Genomic DNA, 18,505 nt, shown 5'->3' on the forward strand with positions numbered 1-18,505 from the left:
ATCATTATCACCCCCCCATACACACACATTATTCAGTAATTGTTGAATGAATTAAGTAACTTCCGCTAGTGATGCTGTCGGGTATTTGTGGTCACTGTACGTTGTGACTGTACACCATACACTGCTGGGGGAATGTCAGAGTGGGCTTTTCTATTCCTTTTTTTTTTTTTTAAGATTTTCTTTATTTATTTGACAGAGAGAGAGAGAATATGAGCAGTGGGAGCAGCAGGCAGAGGGAGAAGCAGACTCCCCGCTAAGCAGGGAGCCCGATGTGAGACCCGATCCTGCGACTCCAGGATCATGACCTGAGCCAAAGGCAGTTGCTTAACCAACTGAGCCATCTGGCCGCCCGAGGGCTTTTCTGTTCCTAATGTAATCAAATTTATGACAATGATTTAAGGGTATTTTTCGTTCCAATAAAACCGATACTTAGATTTACGTAAATTTCTACGAAAGAATTCCTGCATTCATAATAGCATTTTCATTTTTGACTTTTATACACATAAGAACTCCCTGTGGCTCCTCATCACAAATGGGATTGTGGTGGGGCGCCTGGGTGGCACAGTCATTAAGCGTCTGCCTTCGGCTCAGGGCGTGATCCCAGGGTCCTGGGATCGAGCCCCATATCGGGCTCCTCTGCTGGGAGCCTGCTTCTTCCTTTCCCACTCCCCCTGCTTGTGTTCCCTCTCTCGCTGGCTGTCTCTCTGTCAAATAAATAAATAAAAATCTTAAAAAACAAAACAAAACAAATGGGATTGTGGTGCTGCTGTAAACAGAATCTACGCTAGCTAGATTAAGTAGCAATGGTATTAACTAGAAGATTATCGGTTAGAAGGTATTAAGATTAATCCGAGGGTATTAATCAGATATATCAGGTATTCTCATCAGAAGTAGCTTACAGAAACTACAAGGGGGCCAGAAGAAGGGACACAGATGGCAAGAAAAGCATATGAAAAAATGCTCAATAGTACTAGTGATTTGGGAAATGCAGATTAAATGTATAGTAAGATATTATTACACACTTACTAGAATGGCTAAAATTTTTTAAACTGACAGTATCAAGTCCCGATGATGATGATGTAGAGCAACCGAAACGCTCATATATGGCTGGTGGGATGCAAAATTGTGTAGCTACTTTGGATAACAGTTTGGCATTTTAAAAATACAGTTAAGCATATATCTACCATTCAATCCAGAAATTCCACTCCTAAGTATTGGTCCAAAAGGAATAAAAATATAAGTCCAAACAAAACACTGTGCCCGAATGTTTATTGCACCTTAATTCGTAATAGCCCAAACATGAAACAACCCAAATGTTCATCACCTGGCATACAGCTAAACATTTGGTGGTATAGCCGTACAATGGAATACCACCAGCAATAAAAAGGATCCACATACAGCATAGATCAATCTCAAAAACATAAACGAAGGAAGACAAACACAAGAGGCTATATATTCTGCGATTCCATTTCTAATACATTCTAGAAAACAGTTTCTGTCTTACTGGACTGTGCTCTTCTTGGTCTGATATAGCTCTTTCCAAAAGTTAGTGAACTGGAAGCAGAAATGCTGAGTTTGAACTGTTTAGGGAACAAGGTATAGCTGCCAAGGGAATCAGGAATGCAGATTGGGTCAAAGGTCAATACAAGGTAGTTTGGGGTAAATCAGGATGCACAGGACTATTAACACGAGGGCAGGAAGCTGGATCTGACAGCATGAATGTCTGCTTAAATGGATCCTGTACAAGTTTGTCCACTCACATAGCCTTTAGCCTCCAGAGAACATAACCTTTCTTTGATGATCATTAATTAAAGCTGATTGCAATTGCTATCAAGGATACAATCTGAGTGCCTTTGACAGATGCCCAGTTCCGCCTTGCTTGTCCATTTGCTGTGTGCTTTACTGACCCTCTTTAGCAGCTCCTAAGAATTGGCAATGACAGAGACCACACTTACAGATCAGGTTGACCCCGGAGTTGCGTCAGTGTAATAGTGCTTCTAGGTCTTTTCTGGCAAACATAACTTTCTGAAGCAAAGGACTATCTTAATTGAAGTACTTTTAATATGACAGACTTCATGATGGTAAGTTTGGCTCAGATATAACCTGTGCTTCATAAATACAACATGTGATATAAAGAAAAGAGCCTGTGGTTGGAACTCAGCAAACTTAGATTCTGCTCCCTAGACTCAACCTTAGATAGGTTGCATAACCTTGCTCTTACCATACAGGGTCACTGAAGCAGGTGGACCAGTGCTCCCAAAGGTGTCATTCAGCTCTAATACGAATCCCATGACTCTAAGAGTAGTTGATAGTATAATTGGGGGGAGGAATAGAAGAAACGTTTCCGTTTCTTAGACTTTTGGGCTTTTCTGAGGTCTGAGATCAGCTGTGTCCAGTGTTTGCATTAAAACATACCTATTTTGGAAAAGAACTGGCATGGCTTGTAGATGGAGATGGAAAAGTACTTAGGTTGTGCTTGCAACCAGAGGCCCATAATCAGGTTTTTATACTTCTCCTTAGAGGTATATATTGCAATGCCTCACTGTAAGAAACAATATTATTGCTCATATTAAATATTCTTTAAGTAGCTTTTCCATATCTTTGAAAGAGTTGTAGTTTCTTCTAAGAAAGCAGGTTTTTTGACATGGTTGTACCTCTTTTTTTTAAGCTCTTAATGTAGTTCTTTTCATGTCAGTGAGACCTTAGCATTTAAAAATGAATTGAAATGTTGGTAACTAGTCTAAGAGATTTTTGACTACATAAGACAAAACTCCAGAGTTAAGTCTTTGATGCATATGTAGGTTTTTAATTTCTTATTTTTTCAATTCCTATAGACCAGTTCTCTTTGTAGTCAAATTCACTGTAATCCCATCACGAAAGTGTTGATCTTTTAGTAACCTTTATTGAAGCATTGTTTTAATCCACATTCCCTCACGGTAACAGACGGTTTGTATCAAACATATCATGCAGCTTAGCTCAAGTCCCATATGGAACTAATAAGCTACGCAGTAAGTGGCCTTGTGTAGATGAATATAGTTTGGAAGGGTGTGTGTGTGTGTGTGTGTGTGTGTGTGTGTGTGTGTGTGACTGTGAGTGTGTGTGTCTGTTGTCTAAACTGAATTTCTCCTGCCAAAACCTAAATGACAAAATGATTCCTGAACCCCTGGAGTCTTTCCTGGCCTGGAAAAATTGTGTGTTTAAAAAATAAAAATAAAATTGAGCACTTTGATATTAAATTAGGTCTCTTAGCTCAATAAGCAGATGCTCCCTGAGTACAAGAACTTAGCATTTATTTCTTAGAAGTACAATCACACTTTATTTTAAAATATGATCTACAGAGCTGCAAATGGTCTTACCTAGTCAGTGGAGCACCAATTTATCAAGCTGTAGGAACTAGTTAATTTCAACTACAAAGGCTCTAAAGTCATAGTAGATCAGTCTAGTTTGGTGAAACACACAGTGAATGTATAGTGATTTGGGATGAAACCAGCATGTGGCTTCGGGAAAATGGTGTCTTTTTATACAAGAAGGTGGTGTGGGAGAGGAAAATAGAGAAAGATACCTAATGGAATTGACATGGTTATAATTGTCTGTTGAGGTCTAAATGTATTCTTTGCCCTAGTTTTCTTTCCTTGTACTTGTTCCAGTAACTATAACCAGATCTTCCTGGTTATTTTAGTATAGGGATTTTCTTTTGCTAATAGACAATAGCTTTTGTTCATTTTTCCAGGGAAACCACTGAACATTGCTTCTTCCCACTTTCACATCTAATTTATCATGTATGTGTAGTTTTCACCTACTAGCCTACTCTAGAGTTGCACAAAAGCTGAATTGCTCCCATGGAGTTCTAAACCAATCAAAGCAAAGCTGAAATTCAAGCTAATTGAAACCAAAATTCCACTTAAAAACTGCTTAGACTCTTTGGGTGGTGGTGCAGTAGGAAGTTGTTACAAAAGGTGTTTATTTCAGAGACTAATTTGAGGCAGTTAGACAGACCCAAAGCAATATTTTATTTGCCTGAGTTTCTTGGCATCTGCCTTCTCTAATCAGAAGTGGGAGCAGGAGCTCCGTAGGGAAGTGCAGTATGGATAGTAGTTGGTGAGGGCAGGTTTGGATAGCATGTGAAATAAAGAGCAAAGAGGACTTCAGTCTTTTAACCCATCCTTCAGAGCTGCTTCTGGAGTTGTTTTCCTCTTACAGTCTCCTGCTTAAAACCCTGTAGTAGGTTCCCACTGCTGACGTGGAAGAAAAAGTCCGAACTCCTGAGCTTAGCACTCTCGGCCTTCAACAGTTTTCATGACTGCCCTCTAGAAATCAGGCCTCAGGAGTTTCCATTCTCTGTAATATCCTAGTCGAACTCTTATAACAATCTTATGAGACAAATAGTGCTGGTCATGTTCTCTAGACGAGGCGCAGACTGGTTATCTCATTCCAGAGACAGAGCTGATTTACAGTGCCTACCCTCGTGGACACTAAATAAATACTTGTTGGATGAGAGAATAGAATGTGTAGGAACTTAGTAAGTATACTTCTTTCTCCCCTTGCCCTGTCCTTGTCTTTTCCTCCTCAGCCTAACTCCTGTTTCTTCCTGTTTCTAGTAATATGTCACCAGAGTTAACTTGTTCAAGAATTACTTAATAAAAATTTAGATTTGTTTCTTTCCTTAAGTATTTACATTTTAACAGTGGCTCATCTCTACCTGACATAGTATAGCATATAAGACTGAACCCCAGGATGCCTGGGTGGCTCAGCGGGTTAAGCATCTGACTCTTGATTTCAGCTCAGGTCATGATCTCATGGACGTGGGACCAAGGCCCGTGTTGGGCTCTGTGCTCAGTGCAGAGCCTGCTTGTCCCTCTCCCTCTGCTCTTCTCTCTCTCTCAAATACATACATACATGCATACATACATGCAAGCTTTAAAAAAAAAAAGGACTAAACCCCATCCTACCCCGTCCATTTTTATACACTTCCCCTGAGGTGTCCAGAAAAGTACCTTCCATAGACTCTTCCATGAAACCTACCTCTCAAGTGAATACATAAAGATTTGACACCCTCTTAGCCAAGTTCGACTTCTGACACCATCAGAAATGGGACCAACTGGGCTGATATTCTTTCCTTGCTCACATTGTGAATGTGCGCTACGCAGGCCGTATTTTTATGTTAAAATCTTTAGGTGCATGGTGCAAACCTGTAATTTTAGACCACTTAAAGTGGACTCACAGAACTTTGGAAGGCTCCTAGAGATGTTGTAGTTCAGGAGCGTTTAATGTGCAAGACGGGATGCCTGCCTGGGCTGTGACCCTACTCCACCACCTCCTGCAGTTAGAGCAGTTCCCTATTTGTTTTACATTTGGGCTATAAATAATATTTCATTTGAACGAAGGATTCCAGGGCTACAAAAAGAAGTTTGAAAATTCTTTGGCTTGCCCTCACTCACGATCATAAGGCAGAGCTCTGTCCCCCAGATCATCTGACCGTTCACCTCCCATATCAGTCTTTCCATTTCCCTGTGCAGTTGTTTTGAAGATATTGACATGTATTATATTCATTGCTGCCTCTTTGGAGTGCTTGCAGTCAGAAGCTCAGTAAATTAGTAAAAATAAGCATTTAAAAAAGTGAACAGTATACTTAAGATTTGTTCCCTTTGAACTCTCCTTTTTCCCTTTTCTGATTCTCATTCTCATTAGTTCAGTGATAAGCCATCATTGAGCACGTTTTATGCCCAGCCTAGTGGTAGATGCTATGATAATGATAATGTACTGAGTATATATGTATTATAATGATACTAGGTATAGTTTATTGAGCACTTACTATGTACCAGATATTGTTTGGGGTACTCTGTACACTTTATCTTATTTAAACTTTACAACAGCTCTGCAAGACAGATAACATTCCCCATTTTACAAGTAAGGAAACTGAAACTCCTCAGAGAAGCGAAATGACTTATCCAAAGTCAAACAACTAGTAAGTGACAGCGCTGTTACTCACGGCCAGATCTTCTCCGTTGAAGATCATTGCTGTGTCATGATGCCTCTCCTTCTCTCCCATACGACATTGACTTAACTTATTAATTAACAAATATTTATCCAGTACCTACTGAATTAGTTAAGGCTTTCCAAAGACAGTGCATGCAAACATGGTGTAGGAAGGGATTTGGGAGGAGAGGTAAAATGCTCCCTTATCCTGGAGTAGTCAGAGAGAGCTACCTACAAGAAAAGGAACTTGTGTTGGCTCTTTGAGAATGGGTAGAATGTGACCAGATGGACGATGCCTAGAGAGAGAGACTTAAAGACAGAAAATAGAGCTCTATTGAGTACTCAGTAAAAGGCTGTAAGGTTGTTAGCCACTATTGAAACACTATTCTGTATATAGGGGACTGTGTGATAAACAAATATACTCCTTTATGTCATCTCCCTAATGAAATGCTACTAATAAAGATAAAACAATTTAAACTTGCAAACTCATGAGGATGAAGAGAACAAAAGAGATAAGGGTGAGTGATAGTCAACAAAATTTTAGAAGAATGCCAACAATAAATGAGTGATAAACTGAGTTGACAGAATGGAGAAAACCAAAACCCAAAGCCTTCAAGTAGCAATGCAATTCAAGCCATAGGACTCCAGGAGGACTTAGGATTTGGAGGTATCAAGTGCCTCAGAGAGTGTAGAGTAAGGAATATGTCAAAAACCAGGAGGATTGGTTGGAAGTCTATAGAAAGAGAAGATTCTGAGTTCACCTCACCGACCCTGCAGATAGCCAAGCAACTATCCCTGCACACACCCCAGTGGGAGACTGGAGGTTTACATTCTGAAAAAACTGAACTCTGAACTGCCTGGTATATTGGGGTAAGAAGTGAGATCCCTTACTGAAGACAAGGGGATTCAGTAAAGTCGAACACGCGAACATTGAATTCCCCCAACCACTTTTTCCTACTTTAACTCTCAGAATGGGATCCAGATTATACTCCTAGACAGAAGGTTGGGGGACTCCCTCTGGAGAAATAGAGTCCCAGCAATGAGGGCTGCTGGGATTGATATGTGCCCCACAGAAAGGGCTGGGTTTCAATCCACTCAGTCTACAGTGAAACCCCCCAGTCGGCAAGCACTGCCGACGCATGGACTCTCTGATCAGCTTTTTAAAGTCTCATTTGTAATGCCTCTAATGTTTTTTCAAGTCTAAGAGAGGAGGAAGAAGAAGAAAAACGAAACCCAGAGGTAACAGGAAGTGGAGAAGAAAGAGATGACAAAGCACTGCTGCTGCTAATAACAACAACAAGAAGAAGAAATGATCAGAATTAGGGGATAAGCATTTTCATATTGGAAGGACTCACGAAGTGTCCAGCACAGTGAATGAAAAAAGACCCAAACAGAGGTTTAGCATTGTGAAATTTTAGAATACTGGGGTTTAAAGAATAAAATCCTACAAGTTTCCAGAAAGAAGAATCAGCTCACATAGAAAAGATCAGGAATTAGAATGTTATCAGGTTTCTCAGTTGCCATGTACAAAGTTCAATGACAGTGAAACAATACTTTCGAAATTCCAAAGGGGAATTATTTCAGCCTTGAATTCTATACCCAGGCAAGCTATCATTCAAGTCTGAGAATAGAAGAAAGCTATTTTTAAATATTCAAGGTGTCAAAAAAGATACCTTCCATGCTCTCCTTTCCCAGAAAGCTGTTATAAGATATGTGCCACCAAGATGAGGCAGTGAATCCAGAAAGTCATGAGATCTAAGAAACAACACCTTTGACACAGAGGAGAAGTAAGTGATTCCCAGGGTGATGGAGAAGGAAAGTTCTGGGAAGGGAGCAGTGGAGCAGGCCTGGAGAGTAGCCAGTTCAGAATGGAGCAGAGAGGGGTGCTTCCAAGGGAGAAATGGACGTGATAGGTTAGACGGTGTATTTAATCAGAATGAGAAGGATTTTAAGGTTTTGTCCTAGTTTGGGGAGAACCTAGTGATAAGTATGTAAGTACACAAGTAATACTATCATCAAGATAGGTACTCAGCGAGTAGGAAAAGTGACAGTTATCACTTCAGGAAAAGCAAAAAAGTACAGGGGTGGCTGGGTAGCTCAGTTGGTTGAGCCTCCAACTCTTGGTTTCGACTCAGGTCATGATTTCAGGGTGGTGAGATTGAGCCCCAAATTGGGCTCTGCACTGAGCATGAAGCCCGCTTAAGATTCTCTCTCTCCTTCTGCCCCTGCCACCCCCCACCCCCACCCTGCTGTCTCGGTCGCTCTCAAATAATAAATCTAAAAAAAAAGTTCAAAAGAGGAATAGTATATTACATGGCTTGGCTGTACACAGTATTTCTGCAGGTATAATAAGGTAAGCACTAAATATTGATCTAACAAAAATGTGGTATTCAATATCTTGAGGATAAAGAGAAGTTTATCTGGGAGGGTCGTTAAATCCTCATATTCTTTAACAAAAAGTTAGTAGATAATGTATGGGTGAGGAGATCAAATGTTTGTGTGAAAGAAGAGTAATATAAAAGATGAATTTTCATTTTTTGGAATAGAAGCACAGTAGATGATGTCTAAAACTGGGAAGAACAGGAAAGAATAGGAAAATTAATACAATCATATTACTTAGAAATATGAAGGTAAAGGAGAAACAGCTAAAAGTAGTTGCTACTGGAGAGCAAAGAATTTGCTTTTTCATTATAAGCCTTATAGCAATTTAGGCTTATTAAACAGTATGTGTACTTTATTTTTAAAATGTAATATCTATGTGTTAGGTGTGAACTTTTTTGTTTTATAAATTGAAAATTAAAAGGGTGACATGGTAGAAAGAATTTGGAGTTGTTTTTAAGAAATTCTAAAAAATTCAAAAAATTTTTTAAAGTTCAAAATTCAAAAAAAGAAAAGAAAGAAAAGAAAAGAAATTCTAGCCTTATAAAATCAAAAACACTGGAAACAACAGGTGTTGGTGGGGGTGTGGAGAAAAAGGACCCTCGTGCACTGTTGGTGGGAATGCAAACTGGTGCAGCCACTGTGGAAAACATACGGAGGTTCCTCAAAAAATTAAAAATAGAAACACCATATGATCCAGTAGTTCTATTACTGGGTATTTATCCAAAGAAAACAAAAATAGTAACTTGAAAGGATATATGCATCCCTATGTTTATTTGTTTATTGAAGCATTATTTACAATAGCCAAGATATGAAAGCAGCTCAAGTGTCCATCCATAGATGAATGGATAAAGAAGATGTGATATTTGGGGCGCCTGGGTGGTGCAGTCGTTAAGCGTCTGCCTTCGGCTCAGGGCGTGATCCCAGAGTTCTGGGATCAAGCCCCACATCGGGCTCCTCTGCTGGGAGCCTGCTTCTTCCTCTCCCACTCCCCCTGCTTGTGTTCCCTCTCTCGCTGGCTGTCTCTCTCTGTCAAGACATAAATAAATAAAATCTTTAAAAAAAAAAGATGTGATATTTATAAATATTGCATGTATATATACACCCAATAGGATATAAGAAGATGTGATACACACACACACACACACACACACACACACACACATGCTGGAATATTACTCAGCCATAAAAAGCAAGGAAACCATGCCATTTGCAACAGCATGCATAGACCTAGAGGATATAATGCTAAGTAAGTCAGAGAAAGACAGATACCATATGCTTTCACTCATATGTAGAATTTAAGAAACAAAACAAATAAAGAAAAAAAGAGACCAAAAAACAGACTCTGAGATATGGTTCCCAGAGGGGAGGTGAGAGGCGGATGGATGAAACAGGCGATGGGGACTAGGAGTACACTTACTGTGGTGAGCACTGAGTCATGTACAGAATTGTTGACTCATTATAAATGATGAATATTGAATCAATGTTAATTAAATTGACTCAACATTCATCATACAGTGTATGTATGTTAATTTTACTTGGATTTAAAAAATAAATAAAAATTTTTAAAAATTCCAGCCTTGGCTTTGTCCCTTGTCAGCTCTGTGGTGTTGGGCAGGACACTTGCCTTACTGAGCCTTTGTTTCTTCATTTATGAAAGGAAGGAGGTTGGAAAAATCTCCAGGATCTCTTTAAGCTATAATATCCTGTGATTCTCTGATAAAAATGATAATGCTATGTAGCAAGTGAAGAGTTAAGACCTGGGTAGAGGCTTGAAATTCCCATATTTTCCTTTTTTGGTTGAAATCAGACTTGAAGAAAAATTTTCATTGTGGTCTCTGAGAAGAATTGAACACCCACCTTCCATTGTGGAGGCTGGGGCAGGCATTGACTGTACTGGCTCAGAGACACATAGCTTAGTGTTATTTCAGTATGGGTTAGGGGTGTTTGGGGTGGTTTTTTAAATATATTTAATATTTTTTCAGTATGAATCACAGGTGAAATTTCCATGCCATGTGTAAACAATTTCACTTTTTTATTGAAACAATGAATTCAGGAATGTCACATTGGGATATCAGCCATTTTACTTTTATCAATGTATGGAAAAAATGCTTTTATATTAATATAAGAAATGATGTCATTTAATATGGAGTAGATCTTATAATTCAAGGTCAGCAAATCTCAGGAGGTGATTTAGGTCACCAAGCTAGCTTTGGAAAAAGAGAAGAATATTTTCCCTTTGTCTTCTCAAGTATTTCAGCCAAATTTCCTCTCAGACTTTGGGGTAGATGGTGGAATAGCGTGGTTGCAAGAATGAGGCTCTAGCTAATAATATCTTTGCTATTGAAACATGCGGCCCTGGAGAATTTATTTCCCCTTTCTGGGCTTCAGTTTCCCCACCTGCAAAAAGAAAGGTTTAGCTTAAATAATATTCAAAATACGTTTTAGCGTTAACATTCTGTTTCCTACTTCCTTACTTTATGTGTGTATTCAGACCATTCAGGAGATCTGATTAGGTTTGGGGGTTTTCCTTTAAGTTCAGGGTAGCAATAGCTAAATCGTAGAAGGAGCCAAGATGCCCTTCAACAGACGACTGGATTAAGAAGCTGTGGTCCATATATACAATGGAATATTACTCAGCTATCAGAAAGAATGAGTTCTCAACATTTGCTGCAACATGGACGGCACTGGAGGAGATAATGCTAAGTGAAATAAGTCAAGCAGAGAAAGTCTATTATCATATGATTTCTCTCATCTATGGAACATAAGAACTAGGAAGATCGGTAGGGGAAGAGAGGGATAAAAAAGGGGGGGGTAATCAGAAGGGGGAATGAAGCATGAGAGACTATGGACTATGAGAAACAAACTGAGGGCTTCAGGGGGGAGGGGGTGGGGGAATGGGATAGACTGGTGATGGGTAGTAAGGAGGGCACGTATTGCATGGTGCACTGGGTGTTATACGCAACTAATGAATCATCGAACCTTGCATCAGAAACCAGGGATGTACTGTATGGTGACTAACATAATATAATAAAAAAGACATTAAAAATAAATAAATAAATAAAATAAAAGTTCAGGGTAGTAAGAGTAAACTCTTTCTCTGTTGCTTGTCACTCACACTTAAGTAAAAAAAATCAGTTGAATACTAGATGCAAATAAAAGTTTGATTTTTTTTTTTGTTCATAGTGGTTTTATTTTTTAAGAGAGGAAAATATTTAGAAGTTTGACTTTGTCACTTCACTTTAGGTGCTGAAAAAGTAAAACTTGACGAGTGATTACCCTTCATGTGTGTACACCAGTGCACAGTTTACAGAGTACTTTTCTCATATGTCGTTTGAAAACTACATTCCTCCTGTACCTTCACTGTGTATTTGATGTTCTGCGTGTGAGAGAGAGAGCACGTATGTGAATGTGCACACTCACGCGCCTCCCATCTCTGTCGTGACCAGTTAAGGAAGCAAGTGGTATTCGGAGACAGACTGAGAGACGGCAAGGAACAGGCTGATGAAAACCATTTAGTGAGTTCCCAGGGTACATAGAAGGACCTTAGAGTTAGAAAATCGGCTCTAGCAGAACTAAGTAAAACTAAACCAGATCCAGCCACAGGCCACAGTGTTCTCATACCAGCTCTACAGCTCTGTGTACTGGTTCTGGACAAAAGGGAAAGGTAGGAATCCAAGAGAAAAACAGAGCACAGCATCCTCAAAAGTGGCTTGCTCTTTATTTGTTTAATAAGCATTAACTGTATACTGGCACTGTCAGACAGTGTTGGGGATTAGAGAGGAACACAACATAACCCTTAACCTTGGTTGTTATACAAAGGGAAAGGGTCCGTGAAAGATGGGCTGAATGTGCCCAGAGTGTGTGATGCCAGCTGTTCAGTATCTAAAACAAAATACTGAGGGGAGTCTGGGTGGCTCAGTCGGTTAAGCGTCTGCCTTCGGCTCAGGTCATGATCCCAGGGTTCTGGGATCGAGCCCTGCATGGGGCTCCCTGCTCAGCGGGGAGCCTGCTTCTCCCTCTCCTCCCCGCTCATGCTCTCTCTCACTATCTCTGTCTCTCTCAAATAAATGAATAAAATCTTTTTTAAAAAATAAAGTAAAATAAAATATTGGTTTTATAGTATATGTCCCTAGAGTTGATGTTAGCAAACCCTACAGGGCTCTTTGAAGTATGCTGATTCCATAGTTGGTCATGCTTTGTCTTCTCCAGCTTTAGGAGACAAGGGAGCAGAAGACGAAGAGGCTACCTTTTTTTTTTTTAAGATTGTATTTATTTATTTGAGAGGGAGCGCACACATGAGCCAGCGGAGGGGAGAGGGGAGTAAGCTCCCCGCTAAGCTGGTAGCCTGACTCAGGGCTCAATCCCAGGACCCTGAGATCATGACCTGAGCCAAAGGCAGACACTTAACCGACTGAGCCACCCAAGCGCCCCAAGAGGCTACTTTTAAATACCATCCTAAAAGTGTGGTCAGTGATATTGGGATCATACATTTACATTTCCTCTTTTAGAGTTCAAAAGAAAAAAAAATTAGTGAATGGATCATGTTTGGGAAACATTGCCTAGTATCTGCCAGAATTTCTTTTAATTCTATTTTTCCACCTTTGCAGCTAAGATATCAGCATGGACTAGGGACTCCAGATTTGAGGCAAACCCTCCCTAACCTGAAAAACTTCATGGAACATGGACTCATGGTCAGGTGGTGAGTACCTTTATCTCTGACACCCAGAAACTGGAATGTGGATAATAGTCCTGAGAAACTTTCCTGGTTTCCATGTTGCTCCTCACCTGCTTTCTATGTTTCCTTCTTTATTAAGATTCCTGAAGAAGTGGAAAGGCGGCCATTGTACATGTGTGGGTCTAAACCCCAGTCTTGCTAATAAGCAGGCTGAAGCACCCTCAGGAGGGGAGTGGGTTCGAGAGGGTATTGTTTGAACCCTGGGAGGTTCGCTGGGCGAGGAATCCTTGAGTGCATTACTGAGGCAGGGACTGGCAGACAGCCAGTGTGATTCATAAAAGGGAGACATGGAGCCACTAGGACTTCTTCAAGTGAAGGACATAACTACAGAAATAATATCAGAATCAGTGGCCATGAGAGTTGAGGGAAGAAAGCAGACAACGAATAGGTCAGCTTGGCAGGACCTAGTCTGAGACCAGGAGAGACGTGCTAGAATGTTTCTTATGCTTCATGTCAGTGCCTGTTGTACCATGAGGTCAAATTGCTGCTTTAAAATGCTTTGTCAGGATAGACTGACTCTTTGAAAAAGGGAAAGAGCAAGGGAAAGTCCGTTGCAAAGACGTTAGATTGGTTCACCTGACTTAAATAAGTGGAAAGCTGTTGGCTCTAGCCATTTAGTAATTCTTGGATGACGGGCAGTACCCTACACGATCATGTAAATGGAAATCAGGCCTTAGGAGCTAGACAGCTGGGAGCAGTGTATTTTCTCCTAAAGAGCATTGGCTCCTCATCCCACATCTTTCTCTAACCTGCTGACTGAACCTAAAGCGTAACCTCTCAGAAACTTCATTTCCTCATCTGTAATCCCTGCCCTGCTCATCTCACCAGTTGGTGGTGAGGATGAAATAAGAGGTTAGACAGAAAAACTCTTTGTGGCAAGGAAGATACAAGATAGGTTCCATTTTCTTCTGTGTCATAAGGATAGGCCTTGAGAATAATGAGAAAGTGACATCTTTGAACCTTTACTTTGACGTTTTTCATTTTTGTCCAGTGTGATCCTCAAAGTGCAAGTTCTGGATGTCCGATTTTAGATAGGACTGCTGTTAAGTAAATGCACAGTTGTTTAAAGAATTCTACTCAGAATATCAAAATAATTACAAAAGAAGTCCAAGGTTCTAGTCCTACTCTCGAGGGATTGTGATCCAGCTGGAAGTAAGAGATATAATTCATGAAAGGCTTTATAATGCAAATGATAAATAACCTAAAATAATTTTTTTTTAAAAGAGGCAACCCATATATACCACCTGAGTAGTCAATAAATGAATCTTGCTCAGCACAGACAGTAAATTGTCCCGGTATGATTTATTGAAGAGTCTGTCTTTTGTACACTGGTAATGCCATCTCTTTCATGTACCAAGTTTACTGATACACATGACTCTGTTTCCAGGCTCCCAGTTCTGCTCCTTTGCTTTATTTATCTGTGAGCTAGTACCACATTTTTTAACTATTGTAAGATGTAATTTCATGTTGAGGTTTGAGGATGCCTGATAAATAGCATCCCTTCTCCCCCTAAACTTGGAACCATTTGAGGAGATCAAGAGACAGACTAATAGAAGTCAGAGTGTCAGTTTCATTACTGATAAAGCCTCTTGGAAAATGTGGCTTAAGATCTGTAATAAAAAGGGCTTGCAAAGATGTCACTCAGAATAAAACTTCCCTTCCTGGTTGCATGGTGGACTAGAGAATCCCAGGCTTTTCCCACGGAGGCAGGCCCTTGACTACACTGTGGAGAGCAATCAGAAACTCCTGCAGGAAACCACGTGGGGCTAAGCCAAGAATACCCAGGTTTTATTTTTTCCCTCTAAAATCACCCATCAGAAAAGGCCCTTGTCCTCACAGAGAGTGAGAGGATGGTGAGAAGCCAGGAGTGCTACTCCTAAATCATGTTCCTTCATAGCAAGGGAAAAGGAAGATACCCCCAATTTTCCTGCTTACGGTTCTTCGAAACTCTTTTGGCTTTCCTTGACTTATGAATTGTATTTGTATGATTTAACAGTTTTATAACATCAAGTTATGAACTTAGTATCTTTTTTAAAAATTTTATTTATTTATTTATTTATTTGAGAGAGGGGAGAGAGAGAGAGAAAGAGAGAATGAGCTGGGGGAGGGGCAGAGGGAGAGGAAGAAGTAGACTCCCTGCCGAGCAAGGAGCCTGATGGCAGGGCTTGATCCCAGGACCCCAGGATCATGGGATCATGACCTGAGCCTAAGGTGGACACTTAACTGACTGAGCCACCCAGGCTCCCCCTTGGTGTCTCTTCACACATTTTCTTTCTATTTTTTAAACATATCTCAATGAAGTTTTAAGATTTTCTTCGTAAAGGCCTTACATATCTTTCATTAGTTAGTCCCAGGTCACTTGCCGTTTTGGTGACTGTTATAAATTTTTTATTATAGCATCCACCTTTTATGTGGCTAGTACGCAGGAGGACCACTGATTTTGTATTTTGAGAGTATATACAGCAACCTTACTAATACTAATGACAGTAGTTTGTCTTAGATTCTCTCAGATTTTCTGTATATACCATCATACTACTTTAGTGAGTGATGGCATTGTTTCTTCCTTTCTATTTTTACTTTTATTACTTTTTCTTCTCATATTTTATTATGAAAGAGGAGCAGCAATAGTGAATAGCTTTGTCTTATTCCTGACTTTAAAGAGAATGCTTCTAGGGGCGCCTGGGTGGCTCAGTCGGTTAAGCGTCTGCCTTCAGCTCAGGTCATGATCCCGGGGTCCTGGGATCCAGCTCCGTGTCACACTCCCTGCTGCTGCTCAGCGGGGAGCTGCTTCTCCCTCTGCCCCCTGCTCGTGCTCTCTCTTGCTATCTCTCTCTCTCTCTCTCTCAAGTAAATAAATAAATCTTTAAAAAAAAAAGTAGAGAATGCTTCTAACTTTTCACCATTTTAAATATTATATTTATTGCAGGTTCGGGTAGATATCCTTTGTTAGCAAAAGGAAATGCTCACTAAGTGTTGTTTTCTCATCATGAATGTGTGTATTTGGGGTTTTCTTTCCATTTTGTAGTCAAGTTTTTAATTTTAATTCCAGTATAGTTAACATACAGTGTTATATTAGTTTCAGGCGTACAAGGTAGTGATTCAGCCATTCTGTGCATTACTCCGTGCTCGTCAGAATAAGTGTGCTCTTAATTCCCTTCAGCTATTTCACCCATCCCCCCACTCATCTCCCCTCTGGTAGCCATCAGTTTGTTCTCTATAGTTAAAAGTGTTTCTTGGTTTAACTCTCTCTTTCTCTCTCTCTTTTTTTTCCTTTGTTCATTTGCTTTGTTTCTTAAATTCCACATATGAGTGAGATCATTTGATATTTACCTTTCTCTGATTGGTTTATTTCACTTAGCATTATACTCTCTAGCTCCATCCACATCATTGCAAGTGGCAAGCTTTAATTCTTTTTTGTGGCTTAATAATATTCCTGCAAGTGTGCGTGTGTGCGCACACATACACTGAGTGTGTATATTGTGAATTTTATCAGATGCATATTCTGAATCTATTAAGATAACACTATATTTGTTCTCCTTTGCTGTATTAATATGTTAATAAGTATTAATACATTTTCTAATGTTAAATCATCTTTGCCTCCTGGGATGTACTCTACTTGGTCTAAGTAGAGTTATTATTAGATTAAATTATTAGATTTAATTTGCTAATTTTTAGAATATCTGCCTCTGTGAACTGAGATGAGGCTAGCCTTGAATTTTTCCTTCTCACATGATAATCCTTTTCTGATTTGGTAACAAGGTTTTAATAGCCTTATAAATGGCAATCTTTCCCTTCTTTTCTATTATCTGGAATAGTTTACAGTTTGTGTAAGGTAAATATTATCTACATAATGAAGGTCTGATAGAACTTAGCAAAAACCTAGTGTTCTTTATTTGTTAAGGGAAGAAGTGCAGATTTTTAACGACTGATTTAATTATTATAGGTCTATTTATGTTCTATTTTTCCAGTTCCTCATTCACTCACTTCAGCATGATTTCCAGTTCTGTCAGTAGACTGAAATTCCTTTTATCTAAGCGGATGCCTGTGGAACTCTATGTTACAAAGCCTACAGGTCACTCTCTGTCCTTACCCTGTCCTGTTCCACATCTGGCCTTTGGCCTTCCTTAACACCACCCTCCCCTGCTTTTCCTCCCTTCAGCTGTTCTTTCTCCGGTTTTCATGTTCCTCCTCCTTTACTTAAGCATTAAATATGGTTCTGCATGGCCCTATCTTAGGTCCTCCTCTCTTTTTCTCCCTCTACTCTCTTCTCATGTGATCTCATCCATTCCCTCAGCATTTCAATCCTGATGACCCCCAAAGTTACGCTGTCAGCGTAAATCTCTCCCGCCATTTCTGCAGAGCCAGAGATCTACCTGACAGCTCCCTGTGGAGTATCACAGGGCCTCATCCTGGACATATCTGAAACTGTCCTTCCAACGTCTTCTTCCTGTCAGCAAACGCTCACACAAGGACATGATCCTTGATTCCCTTCTCTTCCCTCCCACCGGATCCAGTCTGATTCATCAGCAAACCCTGTCATCTCTCCCTGCAAAGTGTGTATATTGAATCCAACCACTGCCCCGCATGTCCACTATGACCACTCCAGTCCAGGGCACCACCTTCTCTTGCCCGACACGGTGCTAGTCTGGTTTGTCTCCCTAATTTCACTCTTGTCCCGCCTCTGTTCCTTCCCCACAGTAGCCAGAGGGGTCTTTTTAAATTTTAGCTATATCTTAATCAGTCCCTGGTTTCAGCAGCCAGAATAAAATTCACGCTCTTTGGCATATGGTCTCCCCGCCCCTGTCTCCTCTGACATCACACTGTCCCGTCCTCTCACGGATGGTCGCTGTCCTGGCCTCGTCTTCGTTACGGGAACAAGTTCTCTCCTGACTCGCTGCTCCTCTGTCTAGGATGTGCTTTTCCTCTTCCTTCTCTGCTACCACCACCCTCACCTGTCGCCTCATAACGGAGGGAACAGTTTTAGAAAAGGCCCAGTAGCTTTATCGGCAAAGGACAGACCACGTTGGCTAGAGTGCACATTCACGTTAGGAACAGAGAGAATCTGGGTTTTGTGGTACTTAGAGCTTGTACAACTTGGGACCATTTTCAAGAAAAAGAATACAGGCCTACAAATACAAAATTAGGAAAACCTAAGTACTTAAAATTTTTTAAAAAGTTACAATAAATGACTAGAACTTTCAGAGATTCGATTCCTTTCTTCTGAGATCTCTTTGGACAGTTTACCCAAAATGCTTGCATAGAAATGCTTCCACGTTTCAACCTGCCTGCCCTTCCTAAAACACTGCAGTTTCCAGCAACTCTCCCTTCTAAGGTACAGAGAAAATAAACGACTTTCCAAGCACGGTTGACCCATGAACCCGTAGCAGTGATACCGGAGTCCGGGTCTCCTGG

The 18,505-nt window shown here is 40.3% G+C and overlaps 1 protein-coding gene across 3 annotated transcripts in view; it reads left to right on the top strand.

Moving 5' to 3' along the window:
• UVRAG (UV radiation resistance associated) overlaps nt 1–18,505 on the top strand; it is a 295,144-nt gene that overhangs the window by 256,734 nt on the left and 19,905 nt on the right. For all 3 annotated transcript variants that reach the window (XM_045816174.2, XM_045816172.2, XM_087868172.1), the window contains one exon: nt 12,966–13,057. In XM_045816174.2, coding sequence (XP_045672130.2) covers nt 12,966–13,057 — 92 coding nt within the window. The remainder of the gene's footprint in view (nt 1–12,965; nt 13,058–18,505) is intronic.

Source organism: Ursus americanus, chromosome 16 (genome assembly GCF_024610735.1).
Source record: "Ursus americanus isolate L20-20 chromosome 16, mUrsAme1.1.p, whole genome shotgun sequence".
NCBI lineage: Eukaryota > Metazoa > Chordata > Mammalia > Carnivora > Ursidae > Ursus > Ursus americanus.